The sequence below is a fragment of the Giraffa tippelskirchi genome, chromosome 13, assembly GCF_054371585.1.
Source record: "Giraffa tippelskirchi isolate mGirTip1 chromosome 13, T2T-mGirTip1v1.2.pri, whole genome shotgun sequence".
NCBI lineage: Eukaryota > Metazoa > Chordata > Mammalia > Artiodactyla > Giraffidae > Giraffa > Giraffa tippelskirchi.
The window spans coordinates 23,534,965-23,552,887 of record NC_137287.1 but is presented as its reverse complement, the minus strand read 5'-3'; the positions used below and the strand labels follow the sequence as shown (position 1 = coordinate 23,552,887).

Here is a 17,923-nt window from a genome sequence, read left to right as displayed (position 1 = left end):
ACAAAAGGTTTTATTATGTGGAATAGGGTGTTCACAAAACTGTCAGAGGTGCTGGAGAAACAGGATTTAGAGCAGGTGCTATGTTTTCAGAGAATGGTACATCAGAAGGTGACTGAGATAGATGCTGACTTCCAGTTCACTCATAACCACAGCAAATTAATTTCTGGAAGAACCCTGTAAGGTTGGAATGGGGCTCCTTAAGCAACTGCTGACTGTACAGAAAGACTCACCTCTGTCTTTTCTTTCCTTCATAGGTTTGAACATGCATTGGCGGCGGCAACTCCAGGCACTTTGCATCCTGTGGAGGTCTCAGATGTCCAATCACACTATCCGCATTCATACCAGGCAACTGGCATCCCCGCCGTGGGGACACCAGGAAGTTCCTGCCAAATTTAACTTTGCTACTGATGTGATAGATCACTGGGCTGGCATGGAGAAGGTAACGGGGTAGAGAAGAGGCACTGCTGCTGCTGCTGCGGCTAAGTCGCTTCAGTCGTATCCGACTCTGTGCGACCCCATAGACGGCAGCCCACCAGGCTCTGCCGTCCCTGGGATTCTCCAGGCAAGAACACTGGAGTGGGTTGCCATTTCCTTCTCCAATGCAGGAAAGTGAAAAGTGAAAGTGAAGTCGCTCAGTCGTGTCTGACTCTTAGCGACCCCATGGACTGTAGCCTACCAGGCTCCTCTGTCCATGGGATTCTCCAGGCAAGAACACTGGAGTGGGTTGCCATTTCCTTCTCCAATGCAGGAAAGTGAAAAGTGAAAGTGAAGTCACTCAGTCATGTCCGACTCTTAGCGACCCCATGGACTGCAGCCTACCAGGCTCCTCCACCCATGGGATTTTCCAGGCAAGAGTACTGGAGTGGGGTGCCACTGCCTTCTCTGGAGAAAAGGCACAGAGTTGGAAAATTTGGCTGAGTTCACTAGTTCATCCATTCATTCAATAAGTATTTGTTGAGTACGTATTATGTGTCAGGCACTATGATGAGCTGTGAACAAGATGTCCATCTTCCATGAAGGTGCACAGGGTAGGAACAAGAGAACATGAGCTTGGCAGAAAGAAGGATTCAGGAATCTGATGCAGGATGAAGCAATCTGGGAACCGCCACATCTCAGGCAGCTGATATACACAGCTGACCTGAACATGCTCCACATTCTGTCTTGTGACCTCCCAGGGTGAAACAAGGACTAGTGAGTTGGAGTCATAGAGGAAGTAAATTTGTATTTAATAAAAGAAAAATCAGCATTCTCTTGTTAAACCAGCATCAACCAAAGCCTGAGTCAGTCTTCTCAGAAAGCTATGTGTCCTTGTCATTAGGGATACACAAGTAGAATGATTATTAGGCAGGGAGTGTCAAAAGGATTCCTAAATTTTCTTTCCTAGCCTGGACTTCCAGAATTCTGTTCCGTTCATTGCTGACACCCTGATTGACTTTACTTGAGTTCAGTGTACCTTTGTGGAAGATGAAAGGATTCATCCTGGCTAGGGTAGCAGAAGAGGTGGATCTGTTAGCATGGGCTTTAAAGAATGATGATCAAAGGGAATCATAGTTGTGATGTTGTGATGTTGTGATGTCTCAATATCATGACATAACTTTAGTGCAGAAATGGCAAATGCCAGGCCTCAAGGGTAAACATGGTCCATGGTGCAGGGCTCTCTAAAAAAAAAAAAAGTAAGCATTTTAAAGTTGAAATTTTTCAAATAAAAATTTAGACTTCTGGCTTTTCTTTTGAAGTTATACTTCTTTAGAATAATGAAGGAGGTCTTTACTACCATGAGTCAAAATCCTGAATCCATAAAATAAGTGATTTACTAAATATATGTACATTTCAAAAAAACAAATTTACACTGACAAACAAGATTGTCAGCAAAATTTTAAAATTATGACAATCAGAGTAAAGATATGCAATTCATAAGACAACTAACAGTTAATATCTTTAATGCAAAAAGAGCTCCTAGAAATCAAGAATAAAAAGATGCAATCAAAAATAGATATGGGCAAATATATAAACAGTTCACAGAAAAGTGAACTCACAAGGCCCTTAAATATAAGAAAAAATGTTCAACCTCACTCACAGTAATAGTTACACAAATGAAAACTTCACTGAAATAATATATCTTACCTACTAGTTATACAAAAATTTTGTCAACATACTCTGTTGACAAAACTATGAGGAAATAGGCACAGGTACTGATCAAAGTACAAAATGAGTCAACTCTTATAAAGAGGAATTTTGAAATATCTAATACAATTACAAATAAATTTTCTCTTTGACTTGGCATTAGTGCTTTCAAACTATGATATGGAGACCCTGAGGATTCCTGAGACTTTTCCCAGGGGAATATGTAAAATGAAAACAATTCAAAACAAAACTAAGACAAATTGGAACTCTTGTGCAACACTGATGGGAATGTAAAATGGTACAGCCATTGTGGGAAACAATATATTTCCTCAAAAAATTAAAATAGAGTTACTGTATAATCCAGTTTTTCCATAGTTGTGTATGTACCCCAAAGAATCAGAAGCAGGGTTTTGAAGAGATATTTATACATCCATGTTCATAGTAGTATTATTCACAGTAGCCAAAATGTAGGAACAATCCAATGTCTATCAATGGACTAGTGGATAAATAAAATTGGCATATCTACACACAGTTTTTAAAAAGAATGAAATTCTGATATATGATACACCATAGATGAACATTATAGACACCACATTAAATGAAATAAGTGAGATACAGAAGGAAAAATATTGTGTGATTCCATTTATATGAGGTACCTAGAGTAGTCTAATTCGGAGGCAAAAAGTAGAATAGTAGCTACCAGGGACTTGGGAGATGAGGGACTGGGGAGTCATTGTATAATGAATATACAGATTCAGTTTTAGATGATGAAAAAGTTCTGGAGACAAATGATGGTTGTGATTATACAGCAGTATAAATGCATGCCACCAAATTGTGTACTTTAAAAATGGCTAAAATGATAAATTTGATGTTATGTATATTCCCTGGTAGCTCAGTTGGTAAAGAATCCACCTGCAATGTAGAAGACCCCGGTTGGATTCCTGGGTCGGGAAGATCCCCTGGAGAAGGGCATGGCAACTCACTCTAGTATTCTTGCCTGGAGAACCCCCATGGACAGAAGAGCCTGGCAGGCTACAGTCTATGGGGTTTCAAGAGTTGGACAGGACTGAGTGACTAAGCACAGCGTATTTTACCACAATAAAAAATAGATAAATACATAGAGATAGATAAATAAATCTAACATAATATTTGCCTTTTTAATTCTCATTCTCTCATAAGTATACTGTGTCATTTTGCAGAGGCTACAAAGAAGTAAATACAGAAAAATAAAGAAATCCAAATGTCTTGTATTAAGGAAGATATTACAAAGATTTGCAAAAATATAAAATGATGCGGCTCTTCTCATTATATTTTGTTTGCTTCAGAAAGTATACTTACTTCCTCAATAAAACATACCTTATTTATGTTAATATATGATGGACTTTTTACTGTTATATTTAAAAGCTAAAGCTCCAATACTTTGGCCACCGAATGCAAAGAGCCAATTCTTTGGAAAAGATCTTGATTCAGGGAAAGATTGAGGGCAGAAGGAGAAGGGGATGACAGCAGGTGAGATGGTTGGATGGCATCACCAACTCTGGACATGACTTTGAGTAAACTCCAGGAGATAGTGAGGGACAGGGAAGCCTGGCGTGCTGCAGTCCAGGGGATCACAAAGAGTTGGACATGACTTAGCAACTGAGCAACAACAACAATAATGGATTTATTCACACATGTATATAATTTCTCAGTTTAATTTCTAACATAATAAACATTGAGAGACATTAATAAACCGCTTATAAATAAAGCTCTTTAGGGTTGTAATACTTCTTAAGAGTGTATAGGAGTCCTGGGATCAAAAAGCTTATTAAGAAACACTGTGGCAGTTCCAAGATGGGAATTTATTCTACATGCTTGTGTACCAGCCCACCTTAATCATTAGGCCTTCTCTTTCTTCAGGCTGGCAAGCGACCCCCTAGCCCAGCCCTGTGGTGGGTGAGTAGCAATGGGGATGAGGTAATGTGGAACTTCAGCCAACTGAGTGAACTCAGTCAACAAACAGCCAACGTCTTCTCAGGGCCATGTGATCTGCAGCGTGGGGACCGCGTGACAGTGGTGCTTTCCCGAGTGCCCGAGTGGTGGCTGGTGATCCTTGGCTGTATGCGAGCAGGTTGGTGATTGACCACCTGAGCTGGGCACTGTCTCCCTAGTGAAAGAAACTGGTGGCAGAGAAATGCAACCATTCTTCCCAAAAGATGCCCCCTCCACCTATCATGTGGAGAAGGCAATGGCAACCCACTCCAGTGTTCTTGCCTGGAGAATCCCAGGGTTGGGGGAGTCTGGTGGGCTGATGTCTATGGGGTCGCACAGTGTCGGACACGGCTGAAGCAACTTAGCAGCAGCAGCCACCTATCATGTGGTCCCTCTCCATATAGAGACACCATCCTTCTTCCATTTGTTTACGCAAACTATGCACTAAGCACTATGCTAGGAGGTTGCTAATACAGGGAAAACCAAACAGAGTCTATGTATGGGACTCACAGGTCTTTGGAGAAAGACAGCTGCTTTAAATTATTAATTGCATATATAATTATTGAATCACAGTTTTGATAAGTGGCATGAAGTTCTATAAGAACCTATAAAAAATATCTGTCAAACTACGACCTAAAGGGCAAATCCAGTCCACAGTTTGTTTTTATAAATAAGAAATTTTATTGGAACCCAGTCATGCCCTGTTTGTATATTATCTGTGATTGCTTTTGCACTATAATAGCAGACTAATGTAGTTTGGACAGAGAGCCTCTGGCCCATAAAGCCTAAGATATTTCATATTTGCTTGGCCTTTTGTAGAAAAAATTTGCTAATCTTTGCTATAAAAGGAGACCCAAACAGACTAATCTGAGGGGTTTACAGAAGTCCTAGTAGAAGTAGTATTTGGTCTGAGAGCTGAAGGACAAGTAGTATTTGACCAGGAAAGGAGGAAGAGAGGAGTGCTCCAAGCAGAGGAAACAGCAGAGGGGAGGGAAGCCTGAAAATTATGAAAAAACCTGGAATGATGATCTGTGTGCCTACAGCCCAAGCAGCAAAGAGAAAGTAATGGCAAATGGGTCTGGAAAGGTGGACAGGTCCCAAACTGGCAGAACCTTGTAAGCCATGGGAAGGGAAGGGTACTGGGTCCTTATGCAGTGAGGAATGGAAACCATAAACTGATTGCATGACATAATTGTTTTCTGTGTATAGATGGTGACTCTGGATGGTACATGGAGGATGGGATGAAGGAGGGAAAGAATGGGGTTGGGGAATTCAAATAGGAGTCAAAGAATGATAGTGATTTCAATTTGGATGGGGAGGTAGAAATGGAGTTAAGTGGTTGGATTTGAGAAAACTGATCGTAAGATTTTTTTTGATGAATGACACAAGGTAGAGGAAACAATGGTCTTTTTCACAGTGAGAAGCAGCTATGGGGTATCAGGGAAAGATGACAAGTTCAATTTGGGAGCTGTTGAGTTAGGGGCACCCAAGTAATGTTCAAGAAGGGGTGAGAAGTTCTAGTTACAAGATAAACATGACCTAGGTATAAAATGTCCAACATGATGACTATAGTTAACAATATGTATTGTAGAGAGTAGACTTTAAACATTCTCACCACAAGATTTTTTTTAAAAATTGTAATCATGTATAGTGATAGATGTTAATTTATTGTTGTATTCATTTCTAGTATATAGCTATATCAAATCATTAAGCTCTATACTTCAAATAAACTATTGTATGTCAGTTATATCTCAATTTTTAAAATATATGCATAAAAAGGAAGGGATACAAAGTGAATAGCTGGGATTTAAGGGCATAATATCTGAGAGGCAGACAGAAATTTTAAAATTATCAGTCTTTAGGTGTAAGAGATGAGGAGTGAAAAAGCCTCAGGAAACACCAGTATCCCTCATTTACAACTTATCTTTCCTGGCCTTCTTCACACACAACAGGCATTCTCATCAATAATGAGGAAAATGTGATTATGGTAAGAAGTAAGAGTTATCAGAGGAATCTGAACACAACTGTAGAAGCAGGTAGCCCATGAGAAGAGTGAGCAGGCCATGAGAGAAAGAAAAGTGACACAAGGTGACACGCTGAGAGAGAATGGTCTGAAGGGAAGGAGAGCTCAGAGAGGGAGATGGAGGGACAGTTGAGGTGGTAACAGGTCCGCAGCGTGGATCCTGAAGGGTTGAGAGTGGGAGAGAGTAAGCCAGAGGTGGAGACTAATGACCAGGAAGAGCATGTGACAGCAGCTTTACGAAAGGTGAGAAACAGTCTAATTATTCTCCAGAAGAATAAAGCAGAGTCACAAAAGTCTCATTAAGATAGAAAACAAAAAAAAAAGAAACTTAAGCCTGTCCACCTCTAGAGTCTGAGTTTCTAACCACTATGCTATATAGAATCTCCAGAGTAAAGGAAAAAGCATGGGTTGAAAACACAGACGTATGTTCAAATTCCAGCTTTACCACTTATTAAAGTGAAGTCTCCATGACTTTGAGCATTGCTTAAGCATCAAAAAAAAAAAAAAACTGAAGAGTGCTCTTCCTCACGAAAATTCAGTGTCCCATGCTTGAGACAGTCAAGACCTTGAGCACCGTGGTATCACACGGACAATTCCAAGTTCTTTTAAGGCTCTATTATTTTAGTTACTATATGTGAGTGTTTGGACATAGCAAACTTCTATATGGCAGTGTGTGTGTGTGTGTGTGTGTGTGTGTCTGTGTGTGTGTCTGTGTGTATGTGTTAGTGGCCTAAGACTACCAATGGTGTAACATCAGGCAATTTGGTTTCTCTCAGTCCCAGTAGATTCCTTACAACTCTGACAACCCCAGGGACATCTGTGTTTAAATCACTCTCTGGTCCCCAGTTCCTTTATTATTGATACTCCCCATTGGTCATCAACACCCCAACCTCCCCTAACCCAGGTGCTCCCCACTGGCTGTTCATTTCAGGATTCTCTAGGGGAGAAATCAACCATCCCTTCCAGTTCTCTCTCTAAGCCATTTGACTTTTTCCAGGCCTTGTCTTCATTCCTGGGACCATCCAGATGAAAGCCAAAGACATTCTCTATAGGCTGCAGGTGTCTAAGGCCAGGGCCATTGTGGCTGGGGATGAGGTGGCCGAGATAGTGGACACTGTGGCACCTGAGTGCCCTTCTCTGAAAACAAAGCTACTGGTGTCTGAGAAAAGCCGGGATGGGTGGCTGGACTTCAAGACACTACACTGGTGAGTATCTACATGTCTTGTTGTTTAGTCACTAAGTTGTGTCCAGTTCTTTTGTGACCCCATGGGCTATAGCTCACCAGTTTCCTCTGTCCATTGGATTTCCTAGGCAAGAACACAGGAGTGGGTTGCCATTTCCTTCTCCAGGGGATCTTCCCAGCCCAGGGATTGAACCCACGTCTCCTGCATTGGCAGGTGGATTCTTTACCACTGAGGCACCAAGGAAGCCCATCAACATGTCTTAGCCTGAGCTTTGACCAAATATGGAAACTGAACCAAGCACTTATGTGCAGGTTCTTTATTTGGTTAAGTCTGAGGAGCAGTGTGTAAGATGAGGGAGAGTTAAGCAGGAAAGAAGTGAGTTAATACAGAGTTTATTATCTTTTTTATTGAGTCACTGCACAGCATAAGTGGGCCTTGATCTGCAGGGACCTTTTCAGGAGCACACAGAATGCCTCTCGGGATTGTCTACTAAAGGACTGACAAACATTGACCCATCAGCCCTTAACCTCCATTCATAGAGGGCTGTCCAGGGATGCTATTTACCCCACATTCTGGGCTGCATATACATGCATGCAGGATAGGCTCAGAGTCCCATGCCATGGTGGTGACAGAGAATGAAGGCCAGAGGCACAGAGTGCTTCACCTGTGGCTCACAGTGGAAGCAACAGCAAGTGTGTTGGAACTCACCTGGAGCTTTTGGCTGTGTGGAATAAGAGGTAAAGCTGAGAGGGTATGTGGTAAAACACAGGAGATGGCTGATACACAGAGTTTCTAGACTCCTTTTCCCATCTTCTGCATCCCTAAGTGAGGCTGCCATCAGTCTATAACATGATTGGCCAGAAGAATGAGTCTCCCTTTTGTATGTCTGAAATCTCCACACTAGAGACAATACCTTAGGAAATCCCTAGGGTGAGTGTAAGCTTTTTCTTTATAATGTTATAGTCTTTAATATAACTGTCAGGGAAATAGACAACATAACAGCAGCTTTGAGAGACTTCAAAGAGGAGTAAATGCTTCTAGGGAATAGAAGAGGGTAGATAGGGAAATTTTACACTAATTGAGCATCTCCTGTGCACCTGCTGTCATGCTGTGGCTTCCAACAACAAGCAAATTAACATTCACTGAGTTCACAAAGCAAGTTGCCATTTCCTTTGTATTAGAGTTAACTTTCTCAATAACTCTGAGATGGGTGTTATATTGATCCTATATCTCAGATATGGAAAATGAGACTCAGAGAAATTAAATAAATCATCTAGAGTGACATGGTTAACAAAGTATCAAATTTGAGTGATGTTCAAACCCAAGTCTGACTGACTCAAAGTCTCATGATCTTATTCACTCATAAGCCTCCATTCTAGACTGGGTCAGCTGACTTGTCTCTCCAGCATGAGGGAAGATAGGAAGACATGAGTCACCAGGACATCTGGGGTCCAGGGCAGATCTGATTAGGTGACAATCTGTGTCACTGTTGTCAGGAAAGCATCTACTACCCATTGCTTTGTGGAGACTGGGAGTCAAGAAGCAGCTGCCATCTACTTCACCAGCGGAACTAGTGGCCTTCCTAAAATGGTGGAACACTCCCACTCAAGCCTGGGAATAAAGGCCAAGATGGATGCTGGGTAAGAAGAATCCTTTCTCTCTGGAAACTACATGACCAGGCCTTGAGATTTTTCTGATCTCAAATTCAGTTCTCTTGGAATAAATAGGTTACCATGTGACACTTCTGAGAAACAGAGTTGGGAAGGGGGGCAAAAGGGAACATGGCTTAGCAAGCTGGGTATCCAGTGACCCGTGGTAGAACATTTCTGTCGTAGATAACAAGGGATCACAAAACCTCTTCAGTGCTTTGAGCAGTGTATCTACTAGCTTGAGTGCTTAGCACAAGGTTAATATGCATTTTTCCCAAGACTGATCTGTATTTTGTCCTCTGGAATGTTAGTAATTTTCTTTGATGCTGTCCACATTCCAAGAGGCTGTTTTTGTCAGCAGTAAATTACTTTTCAAATTCATTAAATAAGGATCTGTAATTGGATTAATAAGATGAACTGAGATCTCAGAATTTCTGTATCTCGGATCTCATAATTTCGACTTTTCTTTCACTCTACATCAATCCCATCAGTGGAGTCAGAAAATAGTGTGCTAAGATTGTCATGCAATGATAACAAGAGATCTGGGTTTTTTCAGTAGATCCTGCTTGCCATGTTAATTTTATTATTAGAACTAGAAAAATGCTTTAATGCAAAAAACCTCAAAAACTTAAATGTCCTATCTATGAGCCTATCTATGAGCATCAGAAAATTGAATTTCATAGAAATTATTTAATAGAAGCTCTACAGTAAGTAAAACATAGTTTCAAAAGATGGAAAAATAAATAAATGTAGCTAATATGTTAAATTCCCACTCACCCTCCAAAATTTGATTCCATTTGGTTAAGACCTAATTTCTCTACAGAGCTGGCTGTGGGTGAAAGTAGCAATCATCTTTAGAATGGGACATGTTCTATGGTAATTCCCAGCCACAAGGAAGTTCTTTCTATGCAGCTTAAATTATTTTTGCTTTAAGATAAGCTTAATACTTTAAATTCTGGCCTAAAAAGAGAAAGGGTACAAGTGTCACTCTGTGTGAGACCCTCAGTTGTGCTCAGGCAATTTATGATGCTCCAAAAAAAGAGAACCAACCAAGGTCTGTGCAGCCAAAGTTCAACTTGCAGGCAAGGCCACTTTTTAGAATATCCACTTGGGTGTCTTTTGTTAGTAAACATTTCCTAAGTGATTACCTCAGGCCAAAAGCTGTACTCAGTACTGGAGTTAAAATGGAAATGAGACCCAATTAGCTGTTCAGTCATGGGAGCAGGAGTCACACCTGAATAGGCACCTGCTCTTGAGATAGGACGTGTGGATAGAACAACTATCCTTTCCCCTGTTTGCTTATACTTTAACATACCTACACACATACACAAACACATTTAGGTACACACACTCCTGTGCACACATACCTACCTCTACCCACATATACACATACTCATGCTCCATCCACACCCACATGCACTCACATATGTTTTTCCTCTATGTTCTCAGCAAATGGACAGACCTGCATGCCTCTGACATAATATGGCCTATATCAGACACAGCTTGGATAGTGAACCTTTTGGGCTCACTTCTGGAACCCTGGACGTCAGGAGCATGCACATTTATCCATCTCTTGCCCAAGTTTGATCCAGTGATCATTCTAAAGGTACGAGAAGATCCAGTTTGCACCGGATGGTCAGAGTGAGCCCATTTTGCAGTTTCTTTCAATTCATCTAATTTTTACTAAGCTTGGCCATGCGGATAGAAAGTGTTCAGCAAGCAAGATGAAAATGGTTCCTGCCCTCATGCAATTCATGGTCTGGGAAAGGAGACAGACACATACACAATTAAAAGGACTATATTCAAGAGACAAGCATCATAGGTCATTCCTTCATTTAACACATATTTAATGGGCCCTTGCTCTGGTATCAAGTATCAGATAGATGACAGGGAACTGAGTGTAAAACAGAGGGATGGACTACTAGAGATGATGCCGTCTTTGTGCATGTGTGTGTATGTGTGTGTATAGAGTATAACCATTTTAAGTGTGTAGCTTGAAAATGATATACCTATGTTAGACGTTTTATTAGTCACTCATGCTGCTATAACAGAATTCCATAGAATGGGTGGTTTAAACAACAAGCATTTATTTTCTCATTGTTCTGCAACCTGGGAATCTGAGATCAAGGTGCTGGTATAGTTGGGTTCTTGGTAAGATCTCTCTTCCTGGCTGCCTTCTTGCTATACCCTCATATGGTAAAGAGATTGAGCCCTGGTATTTCTTCTTTTTCTTATAAGGACAATAATCTCACAATGAGGGACCCACCCTCATGACTGCATCTAAACCTAATTGTCTTCTAAAGGACTTACTTCTAAATACCATCACACTGGGGGTTAGGGCTTCAACGTATGGATTGTGGGGGCACACAACATTCAGTCCATAACAGATACCCATGTAATCACCATCAGATCAAGATATAAAACATTACCTGCATTGCAGAAAGAGGCCATACCCCTCATGTCATTGTTCACACTCCATAGATTATTCATTATTAACCTCTATCACCATACATTTACTTTGCTTCTTCTTGAACTTCGTGTAATCTTTTGTGTCTGGCTTCTTTCACTCAATAGATTCTCTGCGAATACTGCTCATATTGCTGCACATATTAGAAGTTTGTATAGTGTTCCATTCTGTGGATCTATCACAGTTTCTCTTACCATCCTATTGTTGATGGACATTAGGGTCATTTTCAGTCTGGGATTATTATCTGTGAGGAATTTTGAAGAATAAATATGAGTTCTTCCTGTGGAATTTGATGGGGTAACCATTAAATAAAATCTACAAACTGCATGATCCTGGAGCAACAAAGCAATGGAAATAGGCTCATTTTGCTTGCAAAGGCACACCCTATTTGGACTTCATTTGTGATAGAGAGTGGGCAATTAACACCTTGGGGCCTCCAGATCTCTGTAGCAGTTAGTGACTCAGATTTCTGTTTTGCTGGCAGTAGAGATACCAGGAGCAAACTGAGGCATAGATGACATCTTCAAAGGTTGAGAGACCAGGCAAGTTCTGCAGTCTCAAGAGATTCTGTTTATATGATTCTGCCATTTTCTGTTTTAAACAAATCCTTATTCTGTCTCTTTCCACAAAAATATTTGAAGTGGCTTTTGTAAAGAGTCACAAATAGAAAAAAAGCATGGAACAAATGTAAAATTATAGTCTATTAGGAAAATATAGGCTGAAGATATGGGGTGAGTGAGTGGGAAGACTAAGAGAAGGAAGCAAATAAGTAGGTAATTGCAAATAAGTGGGTAAAGCAAGTAAGTAGATAATTGCATGTTGAGCTTCCTGTAAGGCAAGGCAATAAGGGAAGTGAGATAATTTTCATCTCTTATACCAGTACATCAAAAGCACTCAGAGGAAATAATTACATAGTGTGTTAACATTAGTAATTTTTTTAGATGCAATCTTGATTCCAGCTTGTGCTTCATCCAGCCCAGCATTTCTCATGATGTACTCTGCATATAAGTTAAATAAACAGGGTGACAATACACAGCCTTTTCCTTTTCTGTATATACAGACAATATACTCCTTTTCCTATTTGGAACCAGTCTGTTGTTCCATGCTCATTTCTAACTGTTGCTTCCTGATCTGCATACAGGTTTCTCAAGAGGCAGGTCAGGTGGTCTGGTATTCCCATCTCTTTCAGAATTTTCCACAGTTTATTGTGATCCACACAGTCAAAGGCTTTGGCATAGTCAGTAAAGCAGAAATAGATGCTTTTCTGGAACTCTCTTGCTTTTTCAATCATCCAGCAGATGTTGGCAATTTGATCTCTGGTTCCTCTGCCTTTCCTAAAACCAGCTTGAACATCTGGAAGTTCACAGTTCACATATTGTTGAAGCCTGGCTTGAAGAATTTTGAGCATTATTTTGCTAGCGTGTGAGATGAGTGCAATTGTGCAGTAGTTTAAGCATTCTTTGGCATTGCTTTTCTTAGGGATTGGAATGAAAACTGACCTTTTCCAGTCCTGTGGCCACTGCTGAGTTTTCCAAATGTGCTGGCATATTGAGCGCAGCACTTTCACAGCATCAACTTTTAGGATTTGAAATAGCTCAACTAGAATTCTATCACCTCCCCTAGCTTTGTTCATAGTGACGCTTCCTAAGGCCCACTTGACTTCACATTCCAGGATGTCTGGCTCTAGGTGAGTGATCACACGATCATGATTATCTGGGTCATGAAGATCTTTTTTGTACAGTTCTTCTGTGTATTCTTGCCACCTCTTCTTAATATATTCTGCTTCTGTTAGGTCTCTACCATTTCTGTCCTTTATTGAGCCCATCTTTGCATGAAATGTTCCCTTGGTACCTCTAATTTTCTTGAACAGATCTCTAGTCCTTCCCATTCTATTGTTTTCCTCTATTTCTTTGCACTGATCACTGAGGAAGGCTTTCTTATCTCTCCTTGCTATTCTTTGGAACTCTGCATTCAAATGAGTATATCTTTCCTTTTCTCCTTTGCTTTTGGCTTCTCTTCTTTTCATAGCTATTTTTAAGGCCTCCTCAGACAGCCATTTTACTTTTTTTACATTTCTTTTTCTTGGGGATAGTCTTGCTCCCTGTCTCCTGTACAATGTCACGAACCTCTGTCCATAGTTTGTCAGGCACTCTGTCTATCAGATCTAGTACCTTAAATCTATTTCTCACTTCCACTGTATAATCATAAGGGATTTGATTTAGGTAATACCTGAATGGTCTAGTGGTTTTCCATACTTTCTTCAATTTAAGTCTAAATTTGGCAATAAGGAGTTCATGATCTGAGCCACAGTCAGCTCCCAGTCTTGTTTTTGCTGACTGTATAGAGCTTCTCCATCTTTGGCTGCAAAGACTATAATCAATCTGATTTTGGTGTTGACCATCTGGTGATGTCCATGTGTAGAGTCTTCTCTTGTGTTGTTGGAAGAGGATGTTTGCTATGACCAGTGTGTTCTCTTGGCAGAACTCTATTAGCCTTTGCCCTGCTTCATTCTGTACTCTGAAGCCAAATTGGCCTGTTACTCCAGGTGTTTCTTGACTTCCTACTTTTGCATTCCAGTCCCCTATAATGAAAAGACATCTTTTTTGGGTGTTAATTCTAGAAGGTCTTGTAGGTCTTCATAGAACCGTTCAACTTCAGCTTCTTCAGCATTACTGATTAGGGCATAGACTTGGATTACTGTGATATTGAATGGTTTGCCTTGGAAATGAACAGAGATCATTAATCCATTGTAAAACTGGTCTAAGGAGGTTAAAGACTTAACCTCCACCAGTTAAGACCACACAGTTGGTTTGCAATAGCAGCTGATCTCCCATCGGTGACTGGAGGTTTATATAATTCTAGAGGCCAGTTCATAGGGACAAGTCAGTCATTTGGCAAGAAGAAGCATCCTGATTTGACAAAAAACAAAAAAAACCTGTCCTTGACCTTTTTTCTGTAATTAAAACTGCGATCATTTATCTGTTATTCTGGGCTTGAGGGTTCATGAAAATTGGGCTCATTTGGCCTGAAGTAGACCCAGTAAAGAAGCTAAGGTTTAAGTCTACAGCTTCATAGCCCATACCCATAACCACTGTGCTACTGATTAAGTTCAACTTTCTTCTTCCAGATTCTGTCCAGCTATCCAATTAACTACATGGTAGGCGCACCCATTGTTTACCGGATGTTGCTACTACAGGACCTTTCCAGGTGATGGGGATTTTGGGATTAAGAGCCTCTGGTCTATTGGCCATACCTTGCCTCTGTGACATACACATGTGCTTATTTATGTGACCCTCTGAGCATGCATAGCCCCCATAAAGTCAACCTCATTGTCAAAGCACTTAGGCAGAGTCTGGTTCAAGGGAGGTTCAGGAGAAAACTGATCTCTCTTCTCTTCCTCAGTTACAAGTTCCCACATCTAAAGTGTTGCTTCAGTGGTGGGGAGACCCTCCTTCCAGACACTCTGGAAAAATGGAAGGCCCAAACAGGACTGGACATCCTAGAATTCTATGGCCAGACAGAAACGGTAGGAAACTTGCTCTAGGAAAGGATGGGCTGGTGAAACTCGTGGGTTTCAAAGGCTCTTTGATAATAAAGATATGAGCCACCATTTATCATATATTTATTCAATAAATATAAATATTTATTAAGCACCCACTATGGGGGAGATATTGGCAATTCAGCAGAAATAAAACAAAGCTCCTGCTCTCATGGAGATTACATTCTAGCGGTCATGGGGGAGAAAGATATAAACAAATAAATGACATGCCAGATGATGAAAAGTTCTACAGTTCTACAGAGACAAGTGAAGCAGGTAAGGTGAAGAGAGGTGGGATAATGGCCTAGTGTTTCAGGTGGTGTCATCAGGAGAGCCCTCTGTAGTGGGAGAATGTTTTGGCAGAGACCTGAGTTTATTACATGTGGCAGGCACATGTCAAGGTGCTCAGATGGAAGTAAGGGATGGAGAAGAGAACCCACTAAGAACCCCCCCACCTCATCTTCTGAGATATCTTCTTGGAACTTTTGGGGTCCCTTGAGCACAATGTGGACTCATGTTGCTCACACTATGCCACTTACCAAAACAACCTGGGGAATACTTCCCCAAACTCTTTTCTCCAGTGTTCTTACTTTGACTCTCAGTACTTACTGCTTCTTCCTCTATACTCTTCTATCCACAGCCTTTTATGGTTGATTGGTCCCCTGACCCATTAGAGTTCCTGAGAGGGCTCATGGCAGCACTGGGTGTGGAAGAACATCAGAAGTGTGGGTGAGGACAGTGGAGTTACGGCTGGGCTTCTAGCCATTCACAGGAGACCACGTCTAGGGATGCTCCTTTGGACACCCAAGATCTCCATAGGAGAATTCATCTCAGGATTCAAGCAGAGCTCTCCTTCTTATGGGAGAGAATTTAATCCCACACTGTATTAAAGGACTTTGGGTATCCATAGTCCCTTATTAAAGTATGGCCCCTCTAAAGAGATTGCAATGCATTAATTAATAGTTGTTAGTTCCTCTTCCCTGGGGCAAGGTCAATCAGAAGCTTTTCAAATACTTTAGTGAAACCTCTAGGATGGAGGTTCCAGGAAAAGGGAAGAAGCCAGGGAAAAGGGAGAGAGGGAGCTACCAAACATGAACCGACTACAGGACTGTGTCAGGACCTGCTCTGCTGAATCTTTTTTACCAATCTGTCTACCACTTTCCACAGGGACTCACTTGCAGAGTTTCCAAGACAATGAAAATCAAACCTGGCTTCCTGGGAACTGCAATTCCCCATTATGATGTGCAGGTTTGTTAGGGGTATTAAGGAGGGAGGGTATATATATATATATTTTTTCAGCAATTTACTTTTTGCATTGTCCAAAAATAATAAAGATATTAAAATAATATTTAAAAGGAGGGTGGGATGAGGGAGGGATGGGGCAGAAAGGAAGTTATTCCTATTCTAATCATCCAGGAGAAACCACTTTGAATAGCTGGAAAATTAGTTAGCTAGTTAGTTAGTTTTATAAATATACACATTTTAAAACAAAAATAAGGGTGAACTTTGACCTACCATTTTGTAACTTAATTTTATCACTGAGTAATCTTGGGTGCCATCTTTTCAGGTCAATTAATACCTATCTACAGCATAATTTTTAATTACTACATAGCAATAGATAGTATGGTTCCACCACTCTTTATGCCTTTTGTTAGTTAATAGATGATTTCTAAAATTTTCAACAGTAAAATCAACACTACAGTGAATACACCACAGCTAAAACTTTGCTCCTATCCCTTATTATTTCTTTGGGCTAAAGTCCAAGATATAGAACTTATCTGTATGTGTTTATATATATATGTATGTATGTATGTATGTATATGTATGTATGTAGGTATGTACGTATGTATGTATATATAAGCATATGTATTTAAAGTATAACAATTTACATTCTAGTCAGTGTTATGTGTAATTACCTGATCCTGATATCTATGATAATCATTTATGAAGCTGCTTTTTAGTATATTAATTAATTCTCACATAATTTAGTGAAATAAGCTATTATTATCTCTGTTTCACAGATGAAGACACTGAGACATAGAACTTAGGTAACACAAAGTCAACTAATAAAGTAGCAGAGTCATAATTTGAACTTTAATCTGTCTGGTGTCCAAGTCTATGAGCCTCAAAAATAATGGAGTGCTATTATACTTCATGAACTCCTAAAACTACAAGAATCTTCCCAAGAGCATCTGGTCCAGTCTTACTAAGGGGTTGCACCTAAACCATTTCAGACAAATGGATTAAAGATTTGGGCTTAAAGCTCTTGGCTTCTCTTGGTTTCTAACTCTTTTCAGTCACTAGAGTAAGAGGATCTTCTATTTGATCAGCTCTTTCATGTTGCCATTCAAGCTGTCTACTGTTATGCAGACCATTCTTCCAATCTGCTTCTTCCTCCAGGTAATAGATGAGAAGGGCAATGTCCTGCCACCTGACACAGAAGGAGACATGGGCATCAGAGTCAAACCCATCAAACCTATAGGCATCTTTTCTGGCTATGTGGTGAGGAAAGCTTGCCCATCCCCCTCTGTCTCCTAGGGGAAATAGTGGGTTCTGAAAAAGCATGAGAGGAGTTCCCATCTCCCAAGAGGCATTGGTAAGAAATAGGGACAAAAGGACAATGGACAAAAAATGTCTAGGAATGGGCACTTTGCCTAGCAAAAAGCCTGGTTATTCACTCCTGCTTTTCTTAGCCCATGGTTAAGATTCCACTTGATGAATTGTCTTTCTCACAGTAATCCTTTTCCACTCCCAAGAGTTGTTTTATGACAGAAAGTTTATCACCCCTGAATTATATACAGCAGCATTCTTCCAAGGGCAGTACTGCCCCCCTCTCAAGTACCATGCCTCTGCTCTATGCCACTGATCTCCTCTAGAGCCATGCAAGATGCTTTACACTAAGACTTCACCATAAGTTAGAAGCATTCCTCTCTTCAGATCTTGGAATATTAAAAATAGGTGACCCTC

The 17,923-nt window shown here is 40.6% G+C and overlaps 1 protein-coding gene across 1 annotated transcript in view; it reads left to right on the top strand.

Moving 5' to 3' along the window:
- The first annotated feature begins 262 nt into the window (after positions 1-262).
- Positions 263-17,923, top strand: part of LOC145531664 (acyl-coenzyme A synthetase ACSM2B, mitochondrial-like) — a 38,467-nt gene continuing 20,806 nt past the window's right edge. The window contains exons 1-9 of the mRNA XM_081554650.1: positions 263-439; positions 4,024-4,234; positions 7,116-7,323; positions 8,799-8,942; positions 10,401-10,557; positions 14,546-14,625; positions 14,821-14,944; positions 16,124-16,204; positions 17,357-17,458. Coding sequence (XP_081410776.1) covers positions 263-439; positions 4,024-4,234; positions 7,116-7,323; positions 8,799-8,942; positions 10,401-10,557; positions 14,546-14,625; positions 14,821-14,944; positions 16,124-16,204; positions 17,357-17,458 — 1,284 coding nt within the window. The remainder of the gene's footprint in view (positions 440-4,023; positions 4,235-7,115; positions 7,324-8,798; positions 8,943-10,400; positions 10,558-14,545; positions 14,626-14,820; positions 14,945-16,123; positions 16,205-17,356; positions 17,459-17,923) is intronic.